Here is a 19646-nt window from a genome sequence, read left to right as displayed (position 1 = left end):
GTCTTTTGGGGCTTAGACTAGGGCATTTTTTCTCATCATATTTATCAAAATCATTGATCATGGCCGGGCTTAAAATTCAAATTCACATCTAAGCGGGTCGTTCTCATACCATGCTTGAATCGGGCCTGTACTTGGCCCATTTAACTTTGAATTGGGCCTTACAAATATACATAATATATATAATGAACATATTATATATATATGTAATATGAGACTAAAAATTGAAGATTTATTTATTGTTGATTTAATATGGGACTAAAAATTGAGGATTTATTTCAGTATTTATTTAGTATGAAAATATATGATTCATTGGAAGAAAAAGTCACCAAATCACAGTCCATATATGTACATATTGAGAGGGGAAGGAGGCTAAGAGATGGTTTATGTAAAGTGAGCCTTGACAACAAAAATAATAATAATAAGTGGGTTAGGCCGGGCTTGAAGCGGGCTCGGGGCCAAGCCCGGCCTTTGGCGGATAGCGAGTCAACCTGATCCATTGGATTTATTTTCTAATCCCGGTACAGCCCATACTTTCATATCGTACCTAGCACAACCCACCAATAATCGTGCTTGAGCAGTGTAGTGCTCCATTTAAACAGGTTGGGCTCATGTCGTGCTGGGCCGGCCCAACCCATTATTACAATTATCTGCTCTACTCATTTTGTCAAATTATTAGCTAACTCATTCTAGCCATTCATTCATGTGATGGTTAGCTTAGCTTACACTATGCCAAATTTGCTTCCATATACCCCCAACCTAGGTATTCGTCATCGTGGCCTTTTACTAGTTATAGGCATCGAAGAGTTATAGACATTGGAGTTCGATGCATATTCCACTTACAGCATTAGTCCGGATAAAATTACTGATGTTTACGAGACTTGCATATATGTGATGGGCGTTGACTTCCGATGCCTAAAAGCATCAAGGGCATCAGTTGCAACATAAATTCTATTGCTACATAGGAGAAATAGCATCACATCTTTCTTCCTTTCTGATGCCTTTTCTATGTTATGACATCAATTTTTATGTTGGCGCTGATATTACCACCACCCTTAAAAAGTAACATGTTCCATAGATAATCTTTTGTTAACTTGTATGAGAGAATTGAAAAAATGATAATACTTCCCCTTCTTGCCCATAAGAAGGAACTCCTCCTTACCTACTGATGTGACTCCTCCTTATCTACTGATGTGACTCAACTACAAACTAACACTTGTCCTTTTTATTTTATTCTCAAATGTGCATTTATTTTTAAGATATTTAGTTATATACTCATTCTTAACCCTAGTGTTATAGATAAACATTATACCATTTAATTTCTATAAACAAACCCAAAAAAAAAAATCCTACTATTGCCAGCTACCTTATTTTTGAGTTTACTTAATATACTAATTCCTAGTTTTACCCTATTTTTTTTAGTGTTTTGGGTTTTTTTGTGAGGTTTTGAAGTTGGACTTGTTTTAAGAAAATTGATGACAGTTTTATAAATTATAAGAAGTTCAAAGCCTCTTTGTTATATTATAAATGGATTTGGGTGTGTTTTTAAAGTCCATTTCATGTATGATTTTTTTATACAATTTGGGCCCCTATATTAGGTATAATAGTGAGACACTCTTTATTTTCACTTTAATTATTCTTAACAAGAAAGACATGTGTTGGATTGTGACTAAACCACATTAGTAGGCAAGGAGGGAATCATAATCCTTTTCAAAATGTCTTTTGGGACTTACACTGTAGATTAGACTAGCTAATTCAACAATCTTATCCAATTATGGAAAATAACATGTTTGTCGTTTGCAATAAGATGGTCCTTCAGTAATGGCAAGTTATCATTACTTCGATATCTCAATAGGGGTTGCTCTCAATTTCTTGCCTTTTTTTTAATACAAACGATACCGGGGTTAGGACTTAAATAAAATATTAGCACCACAATCAATTTGTTGCCATTACATTCAATAGAAGACCAGCAAGTAGCCACAGTTAATTGCCTTATACTGTCAACAAAAATTGGCATTGGCCTTCTCTCTAGTCGAATGAGTTGCTTGAAATCAAAGTTGTCTTGGTTGGTCCTCCAATGGGATTATATTATACTACCACTTGTTTGAATAAGCTTAATTCGTGACGCAAAAACAATACAAAGAATGAGAGCTTTATTCTATAACTTGCAATTAGAGGCAGGCTATGTAACGAAAAGAAAAAAGAGGAAAAAACAAACAGAAAATAGCCAAATTTATAAGCATGCGAATGCTATTAGAAAACAAGAAAATTCTGAAAATAAACGGAGCTTCTTTCTTTGATTATAATTTCTACTTTAAATCTTCATTTACAACAAGAATATAAGAACATGATGGAAAAATAGTTTATACATTTTAGATTACTGCGAGGCCCTCTTAAAAGTTGCCACTTTGGCCCATGTTGTAGATGTAACCATTCTCAGAATCCAAAATCAAAGCTCTCCCCTTGGGGATACTTCAACTCAGTGGGTTCAATTCCAAGATTACTTCCATCAACACTGTCCGCGTAATATAGCCACCTCAAACTTCATCATTGAACGGCCAGAAACCTACAGGTAGAGAAAGAAAAAAAATGAAGCAGAATACGTAGGTGATTGTGTGCCATTGGATCAAGTTTCCATACCAAATAACAAATGAGGTTGGTTGCCATACCTTAATTTGGAACTAGATGCCTCGGCGAGACTCCAATTGCTTTGTATTCTCTAGTAATACCTGTTATACAAACCCAAATGAAAATTCCAATAAACATGACAATACTGGAACATAAAGATGAAGCCTCATTGATCAATGAGCATTGTCCAAATACAGAAGCCACATGACAACTGACTAGGAAGAACTTTTCATTTGAGGGGAAAAAATGCAGCAAAGAAGTCCTTACCTCTCGAATGTAGGTTGCAACCGCCTTGCAGCCTTCAATCGCAAGTTGCATTACATTTTCAAAAGTTTCCACCGATAATTTAGCATCCATCTGCATCAACGATCATCATGAATAAGTCGTGTACAGAGCCTAACGCAAAGGAGATACCTGGGTATCAGCTAATACAATAATTGCAACTTAAGATTCGGAAGAATAAACTGAAAAGCACGTTATGAAATAAAAACCTGAAGAAGAGTCACTTTGTCCAACTTTGGCATAATGCCTAAAGTGACATCAGCACCTCCAGCACTATCTTCTATGTAGTTTAAATCTGTCGTTCCAGCAACAATAAGCTCATTTGAAAATTACAATATCGTACTTGTACAGAGAGGCCTTCCAAGGGGTCCCAAATTCTTAAATACAAATATAAAATAAAGAAAACATTTACCAAGCAGCGGTGTGCTATTAAGATAGCCAGCACTACAGGAGGTAACAAGATCACGCATTGGAATTCCAGCATCTGCAAGGGCCAGGCTTGCAGCATTAATGCATGCAGATCTAGTTCCTGCCAAAAATAAAACCAAATAAAATCAAACTTAAGGATAAATCGTTCCATTCTCCAATTAAAATAGTGAAGCAGCCTGTTCAAATCCAGTAGTATTTGCTAATAGTTAAAATTCTAAATGATACGCAGATAAGAGTGACTAGCATTAGACTTTGGGAACACTGTATCAATCACTTATTCTATTCGAATATGATGCCTGCATCAACAAATATATTGAATAACAGAGGATCAAACATGCACGCACACATAGATGGAAACAGGGCAGCATGAATTTATCATATAATCTGAAAGTAAATTATCATATAGGACTATGACTGCAAAGAGACATCACAATTTACCTCCATCTGCTTGGAGAACTTGCACAAAAATATCAATCTGGAAAAAACAGATACAAGGCTCAGAAAAGAACAAGCTACACATTCATGAAAGAAAAGTTCCCCAAGATGCAACAGTGGAACCTGAGACCGAGGCATTAAATGTGTCATAATGCATGCTTCCATGGTTTGGCGAATAACTAAAGATATCTCTGTTGATCTCCTGAGAGCATCAAGGATACGCATATTATTTATATAGTTTAACGTAGTAATGGATACAACATTGTTATGTGAAATTTCAAATGGAAGATCATACAAAGCATGTATGTTTAGCAACAAAAAAGAATATTAATATCTCACCTATCCCCCTTTGGTTTTCTCATGCGATCCCCAGTACTAAAATTTGCCATGGTATACTCACATCGCACCTAAAGTTATTAACAATTGCAGACGACATTATATTTACAAATGTATTAAATGCATGTCAGATTTAGGTTTAGCATATTAAACACAACATATATAAGTTTGATACACAAAGATTTAGATGAATTATTACCAGTGCGCTGTCATTCAATTGTTGGCTCCTATTTTGGACCTAAAAACAAAGTAATTTTTTAAACAGCTTGAATGAAAATTTAACTTGAAAATTAGACAAAAATTTCGAAACACTAATGAGTACCGCATTTGACTTAAGTGTTAATGAAGAAGAAAAAAAAGAGTTAACTAACCTCTCTAGGGCCATACACTGCAGCAATGACTTTGGTGTTACCCATCTCAAACAAAGCAGAACTGAAAATTTGATGTGCAAGAGGAATTTAAAACAAAATCAAAGCCAATGTAAAAAAAAAATTGAAAAGAAAAAATTACAAGGGTTAGTAATTAGAACCCGTCGGCTTTGGCAACAACACCAATCTCTGCACGAATTTGTCTCATCTGGGATCAAAGAAGAAAAGAATAAATTATTTAATTCATAAAATAAAATAAAATGAAGCATTATGATAATGATAATTAAATACAAAAGAAAAACAGAGATAGACAAATACTTCCATGGGGCGGCGACCATCTAAGCGAAGGCCTTCAGGGCTCACATACTCCATCTCTTGAAACTACATAAAAAAGAAATTTCGAAATTACATAATTAACAAGAAACAAATAGTAGGAAAGCTATCACCCTCTAAAACATTTCTCAGATGCCAGACGAAACCTTGGGGTTGCACAATAATGGAATATATAGATGAACATTTCCTGAACTTTTTATGCAGAGAAGCTGTTTGATGGAATGACTAAGAAGAACAATATGGTGCGGATCACATTGAGGTTGCAAATTCGGGTTTTCATGTTTTTAATACCAACCAAGTTTTCAGATTTTTAAAATTTGCAGAATAAAGCTCAAAACTTTCAGATTCAATCCTAGTTTTTTTTTAAAACTATTTCCGAATCACAAACCCAACGGAGCCTCACTCTTCCCTTCCACAACAACCAAAGCTTAAAATTCAAGTAAAATATTTTATATCATCTCGACAGTATGACCTAGTTAAATTCTAAATTAGAAACAAGAAAAAATAGACATTAAAAGAAGAGGAAATACCTGGGTGAGAAGAACAGCTGCAGGTTACAAGGAGAAGAGAAAGCTCAGACCTCAGAAAGAGGGTTTAGAGTGTTGACGTATGGGGTTTACAGAGATGGAAGAGTTGGGCTGGAGGCTGGGCCTGTCTACCTCCATTTTTATGACACCCATGAAGAAAAGCCCATAACCTGAAAAGAAACACAATCAGCCCGAGCTCAATACGCCGCCGTTTTATTGGTTGGGCTTCCTCCTATCCTATCTTTTCATCGGGTCAAACACTGCCTAAGTTGTGTAGACTTTTTGTTCATGCGTTGCATATGCATTTCAACTCTAGAACAGCACACACAAAAGAAAAACAAAATCTTAAATTGCGTGTGAAAAAATTGGGTAAAATGAAATTCATACCGTAACATGAATACCTAACTTATTTTGAGCAGTCAAATTTGCCGTTCTTACTCAAATGGCTCTAATTTTGAGTTGTCTTTTCATCTTTTCATCAATTTGAGTACTAAATTAGGTTTCTTTTTACTTAATTTGACCGGTTCCATTCCTAGGTAGTCTCCAACAATTTAGTTCTCTATTTGAATAGTCCAACGACCATATATCAATAACTTCAAAGTTCCATTAAACTTCGAATTCAACCTCCATATCTAGTTATTATCCAATGAAAGTATTACATGTGTAAAATAAAATAAATATATAAGTGAACAATCAGTTCGGTTTAAGTCTATTTGCAAAAGCTCAAAAACAAACCAAACCATTTACGATTCAATTCAGTTTTGAAACATTTGACTTTTTCTTGGTTGGCCAGATTGATGTCCACCCTTACATATAGCTAACAAATAATTCTCGTAAGAGTAATAAAAAAAATATCAAAAGAAATTCAACGCATCTAATTCAACTAACAATAGGTAATATAGCAAGACTAGGAAGAGTTTTTTTTTTTTTTTTTTTTTTTAAAGGTCCTAAATCACATAGTTTTTGGTCTTGGAAGTCTGTCAATTACGTATGGTTTTGATCTTGTTTGGTACCGTAGGAAGATTACTTGTTAGTAAAGCTCGGTCTAACTAAACTTTGAGAAAGTGTTTGCTGGTGAAGTTAGGCCTATATCGATAACAAGTGCATAGCTCCTTTATGTCTACCAAGGAAAGATGTCCGACCAGGAGGCGTACATGAGTATTTCAAACTGGATATTTTTTTGTGCCGTTAAGAAGAAAAGCATGACAAAAGGAAAGGCACGAGACGCATTATGGGAAATGAAGATGAGACATCATTTTAGGTGCAGCAAGGCAAGCAAATAAGAAATCTATACAATCATGTCATATGATTTGCTGGGTGACAAACCCTTGGCCAGTGCAATGATTTTTTTCACAGGTCATGAAGATAGGGGAACACAATATTGTCCTGGGGACCTTTGAGTTTGAGTTTGAGTTGAGCTCAGCCTTTGAGGTCTCTCTCTCATCATAACCTTTCTAAAACAAGAGTTTGGCAAATCCATCATCACCCCCAAACACACAACAATACAAGTAACAAGAATGATTTCCTTGTATTCATAGCTGGCCTGCATCAAATACAATGCCACCATGCTAATTCAGTGGCCTGCCCACATTTTTTTTCCTTTTCAATCTATTAATATTTTCTTCATTTCCATTGTACTATTATACACATCATTCTGATGCCAACCTTACGCCACCAAATATGGACCTTATGACTTTGGACCCCATGAGACCCACAAATTGTTGCACAAGTTTGGATAATCTGCATAGGAAACCAAGCATAATATGTGGAGAGAGTGATTTTGTTCTCTTGTGTTTGTTATGTGTAAATTTGATAGTCAACTCACACTATTCTTTCAACATTTTAATATGTGAATGCGCTTATAAAAGTACTGCGTCATGATAAACTTAATGTAAAATTTCTCAAAACAAAATGTAAATATAATATATATATTAGATAAATAGTGAAGTAACAGTGTGGTCATTGATTAGTAAAGGGTTAATTAGGGTTTATTAATTATAGGGTAAGTAACTTTGTTAATTAATTATATTAATGGTGGGTGTGGGGTTGAAGTTATTTCCTGTTTGGGGGGAAAGAATTGATGCGTTAATGGTGAGGGTGATGATGAGTGCGCCTGCCACAGCACGCCCTCCAAATCTTTTGAAGCAAAGAGAATGTTATGATGGTTTCCAGTGCACGCTCTCTCTCTCTCTCTCTCAGCTTCTCTCTTCTTCAATTCCAACTAAGATTTGCACACATTCTTGAAGCAAAGAATATAACCAGATTTTTCGCTTGTTGTCACCCCTCCATCATCATCTTTTAACCTTTTCCCCCCTTATAATACCCAGTTTTTCTCATATTAAATTAATATCATCATCATCATGTATCATACATGTATTCATACATACCATAACTATGATATCATAGGTTTCATTTTTCACATTGTGTTTTTTCATTTTTTTCATTTTTTTTTACCACAAAGTAATATCCAAACTACTATAAGGAGATTCGAACTTGAACGCAAAATAACGGCCATACTGTACCTGATCAGCTACTGAACCCACATTTGACGTTGAGATGTAGTTACGTGTCAAAGCCCATTGCGTATTCCATGGAAGTATCTACATACCTAGAAGATCATATGTTGAAGAATCTGATGGTTGCAATGGTGCGTTAGTTTCACTATCATTGCTGTTACGGATAAAAAAAACAAAACATTGAACAAAGTAAACGGTGGTACAAGTTACAACCACGCAACCAAAACTTAAATAGTCCCAATTTCCCTTTACTTTACGAATTCCGATGAAGATATCTCGGGGCTGCATGCTTTTATGTCTCAAGCACACCCACTTCAATAGATTTTCTTTGTTCTTTTTTTTTGGGATATTTTTTTTGGTGTTGCCATGATTTCCTTAGCTTTCTATCCAACCTAAATCATGGTACTTTTCGATTTGGCTGCCACCTTTTTGCTTCTTATATTGTGAACCCTCCTCCTTCTTCCATCACTTACCTCTCTCTCTCTCTCTCTCTCTCTCTCTCTCTCTCAGAGAAACACAGAGACTGTGTTCTGTTTTGTGAAGTATTTTGGCATAGCCAGCTATAGGAAAATGGGTGACATTTCTTATTCCAATGGAACCAACAATGGCAATGGGAATGGGAATGGGAATGGGAATGGAGTAAATGGAAAAGCTCATTCAGTTCTGAATGGATACAGGAAGAGCTGTTGGTATGAGGAAGAAATTGAAGAAAATTTAAGATGGAGCTTTGCTCTTAATAGGTACATATTTGTTTGTCACCATGTTTCCTATATCTTTAGATAACTCAAATGGTTTCACATTTTTGTTATTTTTGTCCCCAAAAAAAAAAAAGCCTGGCCCCCATTGTTGTATTAACTCTTTGCTTCAACTTCTTACTACTCTGTTTTTCTTTTTTCTTATGGTTTCCCTTTTTTATTATAAACTTATGAGAAGGTTCATGGAAAAAATCATTAGGAGTTTTTCACCACAGCCCCTATAATTGGGTGAGACATTATAAAGTCATAGCTGTCTTCCTTGAGTTATTATCAGAATTCTAGATTTTGATTTGCCTTTTCTGACTTATGGCCTTATTTTATAATCTCAGTGTCAAACTTCCTTACTTTAGAAAATGATAGAATTCTTAAAGTGAAACACTGTCATGAAAAGGTCAGACAAGACATAATAAAAATGTTAGAATAGAGTGCAATATTCTAATCACAAAGTTTAGTTTCATCATTGAGATATTTTAATAATTAACCTCTTCTTCTTTTTTTCTTCTTTTTTTTTTTTTGGTTTGCAGTATCTTGCATACGGGAGCTACTCCATACCAAGACATTGCATTGTTGGACACCAAACCCTTTGGAAAGGTTTGATGAATTCTACTATGAGTAAAAACAATGACAGCAGATAGCAGCAAGTGGCTTATGCCATTTTCTCTTCTGTATTTTGCAGGCTTTAGTCATTGATGGAAAGCTTCAAAGTGCTGAGACTGATGAATTTATCTACCATGAATGTCTTGTTCATCCACCACTTCTTCATCATCCCAAGTAATATAACTTCTCTTTACATATAAACATATATGTTTTGTTTTCTCTGTATATTGGATGTTAAGGCAGCAAGCATTGTTTGTTCATAACTCTATAATTAATGTCAATTTTTTCAGTCCAAAGAACATCTTCATCATGGGAGGAGGTGAAGGCTCCACTGCAAGAGAACTTCTGAGACACAGGACTGTGGAGAAGGTTGTCATGTGTGACATTGATGAGGTAAAAAAACTTTCCCTCTATCATCTTTCCTTATCAGAAATTAATCTGCATAAAACTAAAGAATTTACTGTTTTCCAGCTTTTGAGCTGTTTTTACCAAGGCTCCTTTTCATTTGTCTGTTATTGAAAAAGACAAAAAACAGGATTTAACAGATATATAGAACTATTGCAGATGACAAAGTTATTTACTCTAAGAAGCAATATTATTTGTCAAGTAATATCATTTGACATTAACTAAATAATTACATCGGATGCTTAACTGGTTAACTAATACATGATGCAGGAGGTGGTAGAGTTCTGTAAGTCATATTTGATTGTAAACAGTGAAGCTTTCTGTGATCCAAGACTGGAGCTCATCATCAATGATGCCAGGTTTATTCACAACCTATATATATATATATATATATATATATAGATACACATATAATTTTATATATTATATTTCATATTAATTATATTTTCAAAATTACCAACTCTGATATCATTGTTACTAATTACTGAGGTGTGTTACAGGGCTGAGCTAGAACACAGAGAAGAGCAGTATGATGTGATAATTGGAGACCTTGCAGACCCAATAGAAGGAGGCCCATGCTATAAACTCTACACCAAATCCTTTTATGAGCTGATTGTCAAGCCTAGGCTCAGCAAGGAAGGCATTTTTGTCACACAGGTATCTAACACACCTTCATATGCATGCGATCACATAGAGAAACAGAATCATAATGACAGAATTAACCACTTCTTCTTTTTTATTTATGCAGGCAGGTCCTGCTGGAATTTTCAGCCATACAGAAGTGTTTTCTTGCATTTACAATACTTTGAGGCAGGTCTTTAAATGTAAGTCCTCTTGATTAGTTAAGAAAATTATTTTTCTTTAGCCAAACTTTCCCTTTTGATCTCCACCATTTTCTTATTGCTGCTTTGCATCTGCAGATGTTGTGCCTTATTCAGCTCATGTTCCCTCATATGCTGATATTTGGGGATGGATCATGGTACAAAAACTAGCACCCTCTATGGCAAATGAGTTTTTTTTAACAGCGTATATGCTCTGCCTAGGCATAATGCATGCCATTGTTTATGTTCTCGAAGTCTTATATTAGTTTGACAACAGAACTGTTGCTATAACATTTTCTTATTTATACAAGTGCCACAATTTTGTTTTTTCAATTGAAACTAAGGAGGCTAAGGAGTTGTTTAAAATGGCAGGCTTCAGATACCCCTTTTGAGCTAAGTACTGATGAATTAGACCTCAGAATTAAACAAAGGATCAAAGGGGAGAACAGATACCTAGATGGAAAAACCTTATCATCAGCCTCAACCTTGAGCAAAGCTGTCCGGCAATCGTAAGTCCCGTGCCATACATGTTGTTTGTTCTCAAATTTTTCTTTTGCCTTGTGGAATTCATTTTTCGTCTTAGTAGTTACTGATCTAGCTAGGATGGTGGGCTTTTTTGCAGGATGGACAACGAGACTCATGTATACACAGAAGGAACGGCAAGGTTCATATATGGCCATGGCCATGGCAGTGCCTACAAACAAAATTAAGCTTGGGAAATGTAAGAGTGAAGAACCACAACCAAAAGGCAAAGCTAGCACTTAGAAACAAAAGAGTGCGAGTGGGAAGACAATCTTGGGTCTTCCTTTTCTTTAGCTGTATTTCTCTTTTTCCTTTTCTTTCTTTGTTTTTGTGTAGTAACTTATAAAAACTATGGTATAAATCTTTGTTTGTGTCTCTCTTTCTTGATATGTCTATTTGGAATATGGGAGTTTATGTGAGTATGAAATGGCAATGCAACTACTTTACAAGACTGAAAGTTGAAAGTTGAGACCCCAATTTTGTACTCTGCCTCCATTCCACCATTGGTCCAATGGGTTTGAAGAGATTGGGCCTTCGATGGATTTAGAGGCTTATTATTGCTGTATGTGCAAGGGGGTTATGGATTTGGAGGATAAGCATGTTGAGAGGTTCAATCCCACTATCCAATATTAGAGTTCGAACAGCATAACCCCTTTGCTCTCCTCTGCACCAATAAGACATAAAAAATTGAGTTGAGCAGCTAACCTGATGATTTATAAGTATTTTATTAAAACCTAATTCACACGGGAGCTGAGGTGTTTGTAAAGCTAGGGTTTTTTAGAAGTACTTTCACCTAAAAGGATAAGGCAAAGTTTGTCACTATTTACGTGCCACTGATATTATCACTCCCAGCCATAGATACACCGATATCTCTATAGATATTTTCATCACTAACTACTCGAAACAGATATGGTGTGTGAGTGAGAGAAGAATCTCAAAGGCTGATCACAGTACTCAACTTTCTTGTTACAACTCAAGAGAAGGACGATATGAAAGGCTGCACCTGCACCTGCATCTGCATCGTCATCAATCATCGTGTTTCGCGTTGTTTTGTCGTTGGCTTGTGAGGAGTCAGATGTCATTTCCCCTTTCTCTACAGCCAATTACCAATTTCAACGTTGAACGAATTTTATGGGCATTATGAAGGCAATAATGGGAATCAGAATACATGAGGTGATCGAGGTTGCATCATGCACACCGTGTCTGTGGTTGGTTCCCACATCCCTCCATCACCGTCGTTAATCACAAGCAGCATCACTTATGACACAGACCGCGTTGTCATGTTCTTATTAAATTATTTAATCGCTTTCTTTTTTGTTGTTAATCGATTGTGTTTGGTGAGCAAAGCAAACATACTTGACAATAGGAGTCTCATTCATTTGTCAAGCAAAACATATGGAGTTCCCTTACCTCATGAAGTTAGCGTGTGGTCTTTTTCAACAAATAATAAAATGGAAAGAATCGAACTTTTATCGTAAGTATGAAGAACAAATACTTTATAATTAGAGTTAGAAGCTCTACCATTGATTTGATAATAAAAAGATAGATGTTATTTTATTTTCATGAGGGTCCAAATCGTGTATAATGCCCTCTAGCGTAGGAAGCCTGAAAGCATCAAATTATAAATGTCTCTAGCCTTTTGGACTCTAAGTTTCTAATTAGGAGATATCTATCTCAACATCAAATTTATTTGGAATCTTTGAGAAGCATATATGGTGTCCTTAGTGGTATATATCTATACCTAAAGAAAGGACCAGCATATATAAGTTCCTTAGTGGAGAAGCTACCTCTCTATTTTATCTGTTGGAAAAAAGAAAAAAATAAATACTCGTACTCGTTAAATTACAAATTAAAGTTCGTTCGACGTCACTTTAGTGGAAGATGTCTTAAGCTTAAATCTATGTGATTAATTAAAAACAAAAAAACAAAAACATGATGCATCAATCTTTTTATTTTATTTTATATATAAATGGAAATTTCATTATTAGGAAAACTCTATTGCGACCATGGTGGGTTGGATATTAGAGGTTATACGGCCAGCTAGGCTCACCCAATTGTCCGTAAATAGGTGTGTGGATACAAAATCATGGGTGTGTAGATAAGATAAGCTCACCCATTTGTTAGGCTAAAAGTGACTTTGTGCAAAGACAACTCATTTGATACCCTAATTTAACATATCTAATTCAGTATAAAATTGGTGTTTCAGAAATGGGACTTTCTTCTTCCAATCACTAATTTACTCAGCACACCCCCTAAATATTAGATATTCGTTCGTTTTATGCTAGGGTGTGAGATATTAAAATGGAAAAGACAGGAAGAATTTGACTGAGTGTAAATGAAAACCACATCAAAAAACACCAACAAAATACGTATGTTTATATGTTTATATGGACGGTTCACATGGAATTTGACAGTATCTTTAGATAATGATTGACTTCCACCATCACCTTGGGAGCTTCTGGTATAAAAAAATCTGCCACCTTTTCCACATGCAATTGGATGAAGTTTCTGAGCGAGACGGACACGTATGCAGTGTTCTTCCGAAGTTACTAAAATGCCCTTATACTTACTTTAATTAAAGTTCCACTTTAGCACACCAGAACTCTTTGAATTGTAGACTCTGTATTAGGTCAATTAGTTAATATAGTAAATTCAACCTCTTTACGTTTAAGTTTGAGTTCTTCTCTTTACAGATTAGATTAATTTAGAGTAATATAAACTACAACTTGTATAAAATAAAGTAAAATAAAAATCTTTGAACTAAATTATGATAAAATCAATTTTAATCCGATTATCAAAACGTGAAAAACATTTGTCTCAGAAAACGAGTGAGTGTAGTTTCGTCCACAAAAATTGCTACCTGCTGTGTTGGGAGGGGTATAATTTGGGCTCGAAGTGAGTTAGTCTCTCTCTCTCTCTCTTGGTCTTAGTCAGCAACAGTCTTCCTATTCTCATCTTTCTATCCGCGTCCATATTATTATTGTATTTCATAGGGTAAATATATAAATGAACTTATCCTATCACTACTCTCCACGTGTCCTTGCTCCCTCCCTATATGCGTGTATAAATGCCTCACCTGTCCTCATCTTCCACGCCCTCCCCTTTGTCACATTGCATTCCACGTTTTTCACAAAGCCCCCAATCTTCTTCTTCTCCGCTCTCTTAGCCTTCGAAATTCGGTTACAGCTCTCAGCTCTTCTTTCCGTCTCTCTCTCTCTATCTCTCTCCGAGCCTGACATGGATTCCTGCAGTTCCTCTGTTCGCGATTCTTCTTCTCCTTTCGATTGCCTCATCTTCGGTACGCGCAGTTCTCCCGCACAATTCCAGAATCCTTAACTCATTCTCAAGCTCATAATTAAATCTTGGATGATATGATCGATTAATTGTCCCTTAATTTGCTTAATTTTGTACAGATTTGGACGACACTCTGTACCCTTCCAACACTGGATTAGGTGAAGCTTGCAAGACGAACATCGATGGTGCGAGAAATCATACCTTCACTTTCTTCAAAACTTAACAATGAATAAATTTTTTTATTCAAGATTAAATTAATTTGTATTTTGAAATGCAGATTTTCTAGTTGAGAAATGCGGGTTCCCGGAGAGCAAAGCCTCCAGTCTTCGAGTTGAACTTTTCAAAAGCTACGGCAGCACCCTCGCCGGCTTACGTGTAATAATTCATCATCATTATTTTCTTTTAAAATGTGTTTTTTTTTACCGCAAAATAATTTATTTCCCTCTTTCATTTTTCAAAAATTAATTTTTTGTTGCTTTCTTTTGTGCTGTAGGCGTTAGGCTACGACATCGACGCGGACGATTACCACAGTGTCGTGCACGGAAGGTTGCCGTACGATCGGATCAAGCCCGATCCTCAACTCCGAAACCTCCTCCGTAGCATCGCACAGAGAAAAATCGTAAGCGCCAAAATCACAAAAAACAAAATTTTAATTAAAGAAAAAGAAACTAATTGATTGATTTGAATTTGTTGCAGATATTTACGAATTCGGATCGGAAGCACGCGGTGAAGGCATTGGATCGTCTGGGAGTGAGAGACTGCTTCGAGCAGATCATATGCTTCGAGACGATGAACCCGAAACTGCAGAGTTCGACTCGGCCTGACGAGTTTCCGGTGGTCCTGAAGCCGTCGATGGAAGCCATGGAGATCGCGCTCCGGGTCGCCGAGGTGGATCCTAGTCGTACGGTAAGGCCACGAAGCACGCTATTATTTCTCATTCGGTTGTCAATTTGGAGGTAGTTGTGATTAGTTTAATTGATTTTTAGGCGGGGGAGGTTTGAACTGTGAAGTTGAAAGATTTGATTTCGATTTTGATTTGACGACGCGTTTGTCTTTTTTCGTGTTGCAGCTGTTTCTGGATGACAATGTCCGTAACGTCGCTGCCGGGAAAGCCGTGGGTCTACACACCGTTTTGGTAATTAACTGATTTTTAAAATTTGTTACTGTTGTAAATATTTGTACAATATTTTGGAAGAGTGTATCATACCAGCGCATAATAGTCTCGATGTAATTGCGCCAGCCACCATTGAAGTGGTTTCTTGTCCGGAATAAAGCGCTAAAGTGGGGTGGGAAAGTAAAAATGATTTAGATAGTTTTAACTCAAATATTACCTAAAAGAATACGTTTGAGTTGTGACACATCGTTCTACCGAGAATAACTTTGATACAGTCAATCAGTCATCGTCCTTATCATGATACGCTGTCGTTACTAAAAATACTTCATTGAATAGAATAAAAATCCACCTAACTTGCAATGCAAGGTTTTGTTAAAATGGTAAATTTGGTACTAATTCACATCATCTGTTGGAATGAAGGTTGGAAAAACCGTGAAAAGCAAAGAAGCAGATTACGTGTTAGAGAACGTGAACAACCTGGCGCAAGCAGTTTCAGAAGTATGGGTAGGCGGAAAAGATGGTGGTAGTAACAAAAGGATCAGCCGCACCAGAAGCGACATTGAGGTCGATTCCATTCTCACAACCACAGCTGTTGGAGCTTGATCGAGTTGACTCGCCTTTCCACCTTCCAGATGTTTTTGCTTGCTGGCTGGCTCGTGTTGGGTTTGGGCTTTGGGGTTTGGGTTGGGCCCATTGTATATGTACATATTTTTCTTAATTATGTCAATATTGCATAATATGTGCATAATATGTTAATATGTATGGGTATGGGTATGGGTTGTGCATATGGAAGCATATCCTAAAAGTATAAATTTCCAAATCCAAAAAGTGTATCTATGCAATGTACCAATAAATAATAGTGTTATTTTAAGCAAAGAAAGTGATGCTTCCTTTTTTTGGTATTGAAATCTTTTAATTTTAAAATAAGAATGTTGGTGATTCGATCGTTAATTTTATAAAAAAATTTGATTCCGTTCATATAGTTATATGTAAGCTTTCGTTTAACTTTTGTACTGCCTCAAAAGGAGGGTATCTAGCTGATAGACTCGCAACATCAAACTTGTCATCTTGATTTAAATTAAGTTCTAGAGACATTATATTATTATTGTTATTGTTTGATGAAAGGTATATTATTATTTGGATAGTGATCCATGGACAATTTCCATATTATATAAATCACGGATTTGGGAATGTTGCTATCACATTATATTATTTGGGTCTATCACATCATATATTGCTGGTTGCTAGAACAAATAAAATAAGTAAAAATTATTGTTGGTTGCTAGGTATAAAAATGATTTTTTTTTTCTTGTTAATTTGTAAAAGGATTATTTTCTATGAAAATATATATAAACTTTGATTTTTTGTTCAACCCAATGGGCTTATGTGATCTCTCGTTGAGCCCCTGGCCTTTAGAAAAAGAAATTATGTAAGACCAAAACTTTATTTAAACATGAACTGGGTCCAACAAGACAGGTCTAGCTAACCAACTTAACTTGAATTTTAGCGGGTTGAGTTGGTAAATTAGGCCCATTTACATGTTAAGCTGCCCAACTTAATGAACTTGGGTCGAGTAGCGAAACCAACCCAACTCAACTCGATTTTGCCTAACCCTAATTGTTAGTACTAAATTATTAAACTAAACGTGCATTAAACATGCCAACAAGGTCTAGCTCAGTAGAGAATGACATTTACTTGCATATCAATGATTTTGGAGAGGAACTCGAACTTAGGGGGCTGGCTCACTGCCCTGACCAACTGGCCGTTACCACATCATCATAAGGATGTCATTTTAAAGTTACTTTTATATGTGAAGCTAATTGAAACAATGGAAATACAAGAATTATATTGAATATGGAGGGAACCCATCAGCTAATTTTAATTTTGATGAATCTATTAATAATATTATTGATGGTGAGGCTGCTATTACATGTTTCTTAATCAGAAACCATTCCGAAAATGCAATTTTAGCTGGCTCATTTCCTATAGAAATGTCTTTAGTCTTGCAAGTTGAGGTGTTAGCTATTCGACAAGCTCTTCATTGGATATAGTTAGATTACAATTTTAAAAGGTGTAAATATAAGGAGATTCAGAAATACTGCGTCAAGCTTTTAAATTCGGGGCGAATGACGGGTTTGTCAATCTATAACATTCTTATCATCATCATTCGTGTATATATTTGATTTAGTAATTTTCATGTACTGATGTTATCTAACTAATAATCTATGGCAAATAATATATATATATATACATATATATATACATGACATATACAAAACAAAACCAAAAAAACATTAACCCAAATCATGTTTCTGAAATTGCATTTTAATGAAATCAAATTACAAGAAACACAAATTATACTCACATAGTCATCATGATCGTAAATACAATTAAAAATACACACAAATCACATATTATATGTCATAAACTTGCTTGCCAGTGAACTTGACCTCAATTGGGTTCACATTCTTCCCAATAGACCTGAAGTTCTGGCCAACCCCTTGGCGCCCTGGGTTCACCTTCTCAGGGTAAACTCCATCCTTTGGGTGCAAATATTGAACCTCCCCATTAGGGAACACCCTGTAAAACTGGTACTTGATCTTGTACTTTGACCTCAGCCTTGTCCCAAGAGCCAAGCACTGCTCTTTCCTGGCCAGTTTCAGCAAATTAGGACCCTCCCTCATAATGGCTGCTCCTCCAGTTGGCATCTCAAAAATCTGCTCCTTTGGAGACTCCCATGTGATCACATAGAACTCTTCTTCCTGGGCTTTCCTCAACAGCCCTCCTGTGCTGCCACCAAAGATTGGTGATGGGGTTGTTGGGTCGAGTTCTGGTGGGGTGAAGCCCACTGGAGCCTCCTTTGGTGGGGCCACAGTTTTCTCTTCTGCTGCTGCATTGATCCTCATGGTTCTTGTGGTGGAGGAGAGCATGAGTGGCTTTGGGGCCATGAAGGAGGAGGACACTGATTGCTTCCATGAGACAGTGGAGCGCTCAACGCTGGTCTTTGGGGCTGAGGGTGTTGGGGTGAAGAGGGTGGCTTGTGTTGCCATGGCCATGAGGGACAGACACAGATAGAGAGAGAGAGATGGTTGTGGTATAATTTTTGTTTTGGTTTATGGGGTTATGGAGGATTTTGGTTGGGAGAGTTAGAAGGATTTGATGTGGGTGGTGAGGATTTGGGTTTGGATAAGGTGATATGGGTTGGACCAATTAGGATCTGTGATTCTGATACGTTGGCTGGCCTACCTGTGCCTCATTTTAATCTCTTTTGTTTCTTCTTTGCTTCTTTGCGTATCTTATTTCTGGTCATCTTGTAAAATCCATAGGGAGAAGCTAAATTGGGATTTCTATTTTGTCCTTTGACTTTTAATTTTTTTTTTTTTTTGGGGTCTTAAAATGATCCCCCATATTCATATTTTGTTTGAAATGAGTTTATTTGGTTGAGTTGTTACATATGTGACACGACCTATGGTAATGAGCGTTGTGTGTGTTGGTGCACATATAGTTTTGACAAATATACACACTTTATACCGTCTAGTCCAGTGAAAAAGGACATTTATTTGTATACCAATAACAAGTTCAACTCCCATTATATTTTAGTAGTATGTGTGAGAAAGTAATTTAGATTATCGTTTATATTTAAAAACAAATTAATTACATATTAGTTCGATTTTGATCAATTGTTTGCTCTTGTTTTATTATATTAATAACTTTATAAGATTTGAACTCAAGACTTTTCTTAATAAAGTAGACTAATGAACTATTGTGATCTTTCATATTTTGAAAGATGGGAAAACAATTACCATTCGTTGGGATGAAGTAAATTGAAAATTACATAAAATTCTAAAATGATGGAATTTATATTTCCATTATTTCAATTTCTGGCAATTGAAGATTTTCAGTGTTTGGATTTATGTATGTTGAATTTTGTAAATAATGAAATTTTATAAATAGTGCCATGGAAATTGTGAAATAACGTCTGTTTTGATGGAAATTAAATTCAGGAATCTGATGCCCCAATTTTCACAATTTTTCCTCACGTCATTTAATAAATTCCACACTTAAGTTGCCAAACAATGAAATTGTCAATTTCTCCTCTTAAATTCTTGACTTTTAGCTAAATCTAAGTTATTTTCTCTCATCCAAACGAAGAGTAAGTTTGTTTTTTTGTTCGGATTTCATGTTGAATTTAATAAACTTTAAAAAAAAAAAAAACTAACTTATTTAGATTTGAGTGTTGCTATTTCCACCTACCTATCATATTTTCTCACTCACCTTATCTTTAAA

The 19646-nt window shown here is 35.8% G+C and overlaps 4 protein-coding genes across 5 annotated transcripts; 2 read left to right on the top strand and 2 right to left on the bottom strand.

Moving 5' to 3' along the window:
• Positions 1-2266: 2266 nt before the first annotated feature.
• RRP41 (3'-5'-exoribonuclease family protein) lies at positions 2267-5466 on the bottom strand. 2 transcript variants are annotated; one of them, XM_008226316.2, is made up of 13 exons: positions 5339-5466; positions 4794-4856; positions 4637-4683; positions 4479-4539; positions 4307-4345; positions 4111-4178; positions 3895-3973; positions 3775-3811; positions 3320-3436; positions 3117-3202; positions 2893-2982; positions 2667-2726; positions 2267-2563 (listed from the first exon to the last, which is right to left on the bottom strand). In XM_008226316.2, exons 2-12 carry the CDS (start codon positions 4845-4847, stop codon positions 2679-2681), a joined length of 726 nt encoding a protein of 241 aa, XP_008224538.1. In that variant the 5' UTR covers positions 4848-4856; positions 5339-5466; the 3' UTR covers positions 2267-2563; positions 2667-2678. The 2 variants fall into 2 exon arrangements, with proteins under 2 accessions (XP_008224538.1, XP_088902860.1); XM_089046734.1 differs by lacking the exon at positions 5339-5466 and having other exon boundaries at positions 4794-4862.
• A 2857-nt stretch (positions 5467-8323) lies between these two features.
• LOC103324273 (thermospermine synthase ACL5-like) lies at positions 8324-11326 on the top strand. Its single transcript, XM_008226315.2, has 10 exons — positions 8324-8591; positions 9131-9197; positions 9283-9377; positions 9494-9596; positions 9879-9967; positions 10109-10265; positions 10357-10432; positions 10529-10587; positions 10802-10938; positions 11052-11326. Exons 1-10 carry the CDS (start codon positions 8422-8424, stop codon positions 11137-11139), a joined length of 1041 nt encoding a protein of 346 aa, XP_008224537.1. The 5' UTR covers positions 8324-8421; the 3' UTR covers positions 11140-11326.
• A 2703-nt stretch (positions 11327-14029) lies between these two features.
• LOC103324272 (Haloacid dehalogenase-like hydrolase (HAD) superfamily protein) lies at positions 14030-16267 on the top strand. Its single transcript, XM_008226314.3, has 7 exons — positions 14030-14249; positions 14365-14430; positions 14523-14620; positions 14739-14864; positions 14942-15151; positions 15315-15380; positions 15780-16267. Exons 1-7 carry the CDS (start codon positions 14189-14191, stop codon positions 15960-15962), a joined length of 810 nt encoding a protein of 269 aa, XP_008224536.2. The 5' UTR covers positions 14030-14188; the 3' UTR covers positions 15963-16267.
• Positions 16268-17653: 1386 nt separating this feature from the next.
• Positions 17654-18498, bottom strand: LOC103324271 (photosystem I reaction center subunit II, chloroplastic-like). The gene has a single exon (XM_008226313.2). It carries the CDS (start codon positions 18413-18415, stop codon positions 17774-17776), a length of 642 nt encoding a protein of 213 aa, XP_008224535.2. The 5' UTR covers positions 18416-18498; the 3' UTR covers positions 17654-17773.
• Positions 18499-19646: the final 1148 nt, after the last annotated feature.

The sequence above is a fragment of the Prunus mume genome, linkage group LG2 (assembly GCF_029339155.1).
Source record: "Prunus mume cultivar Tortuosa linkage group LG2, ASM2933915v1, whole genome shotgun sequence".
Taxonomy (NCBI): Eukaryota; Viridiplantae; Streptophyta; class Magnoliopsida; order Rosales; family Rosaceae; genus Prunus; species Prunus mume.
The sequence above is the reverse complement of the archived record's forward strand: the minus strand, read 5'-3'. Positions and strand labels throughout refer to the sequence as shown.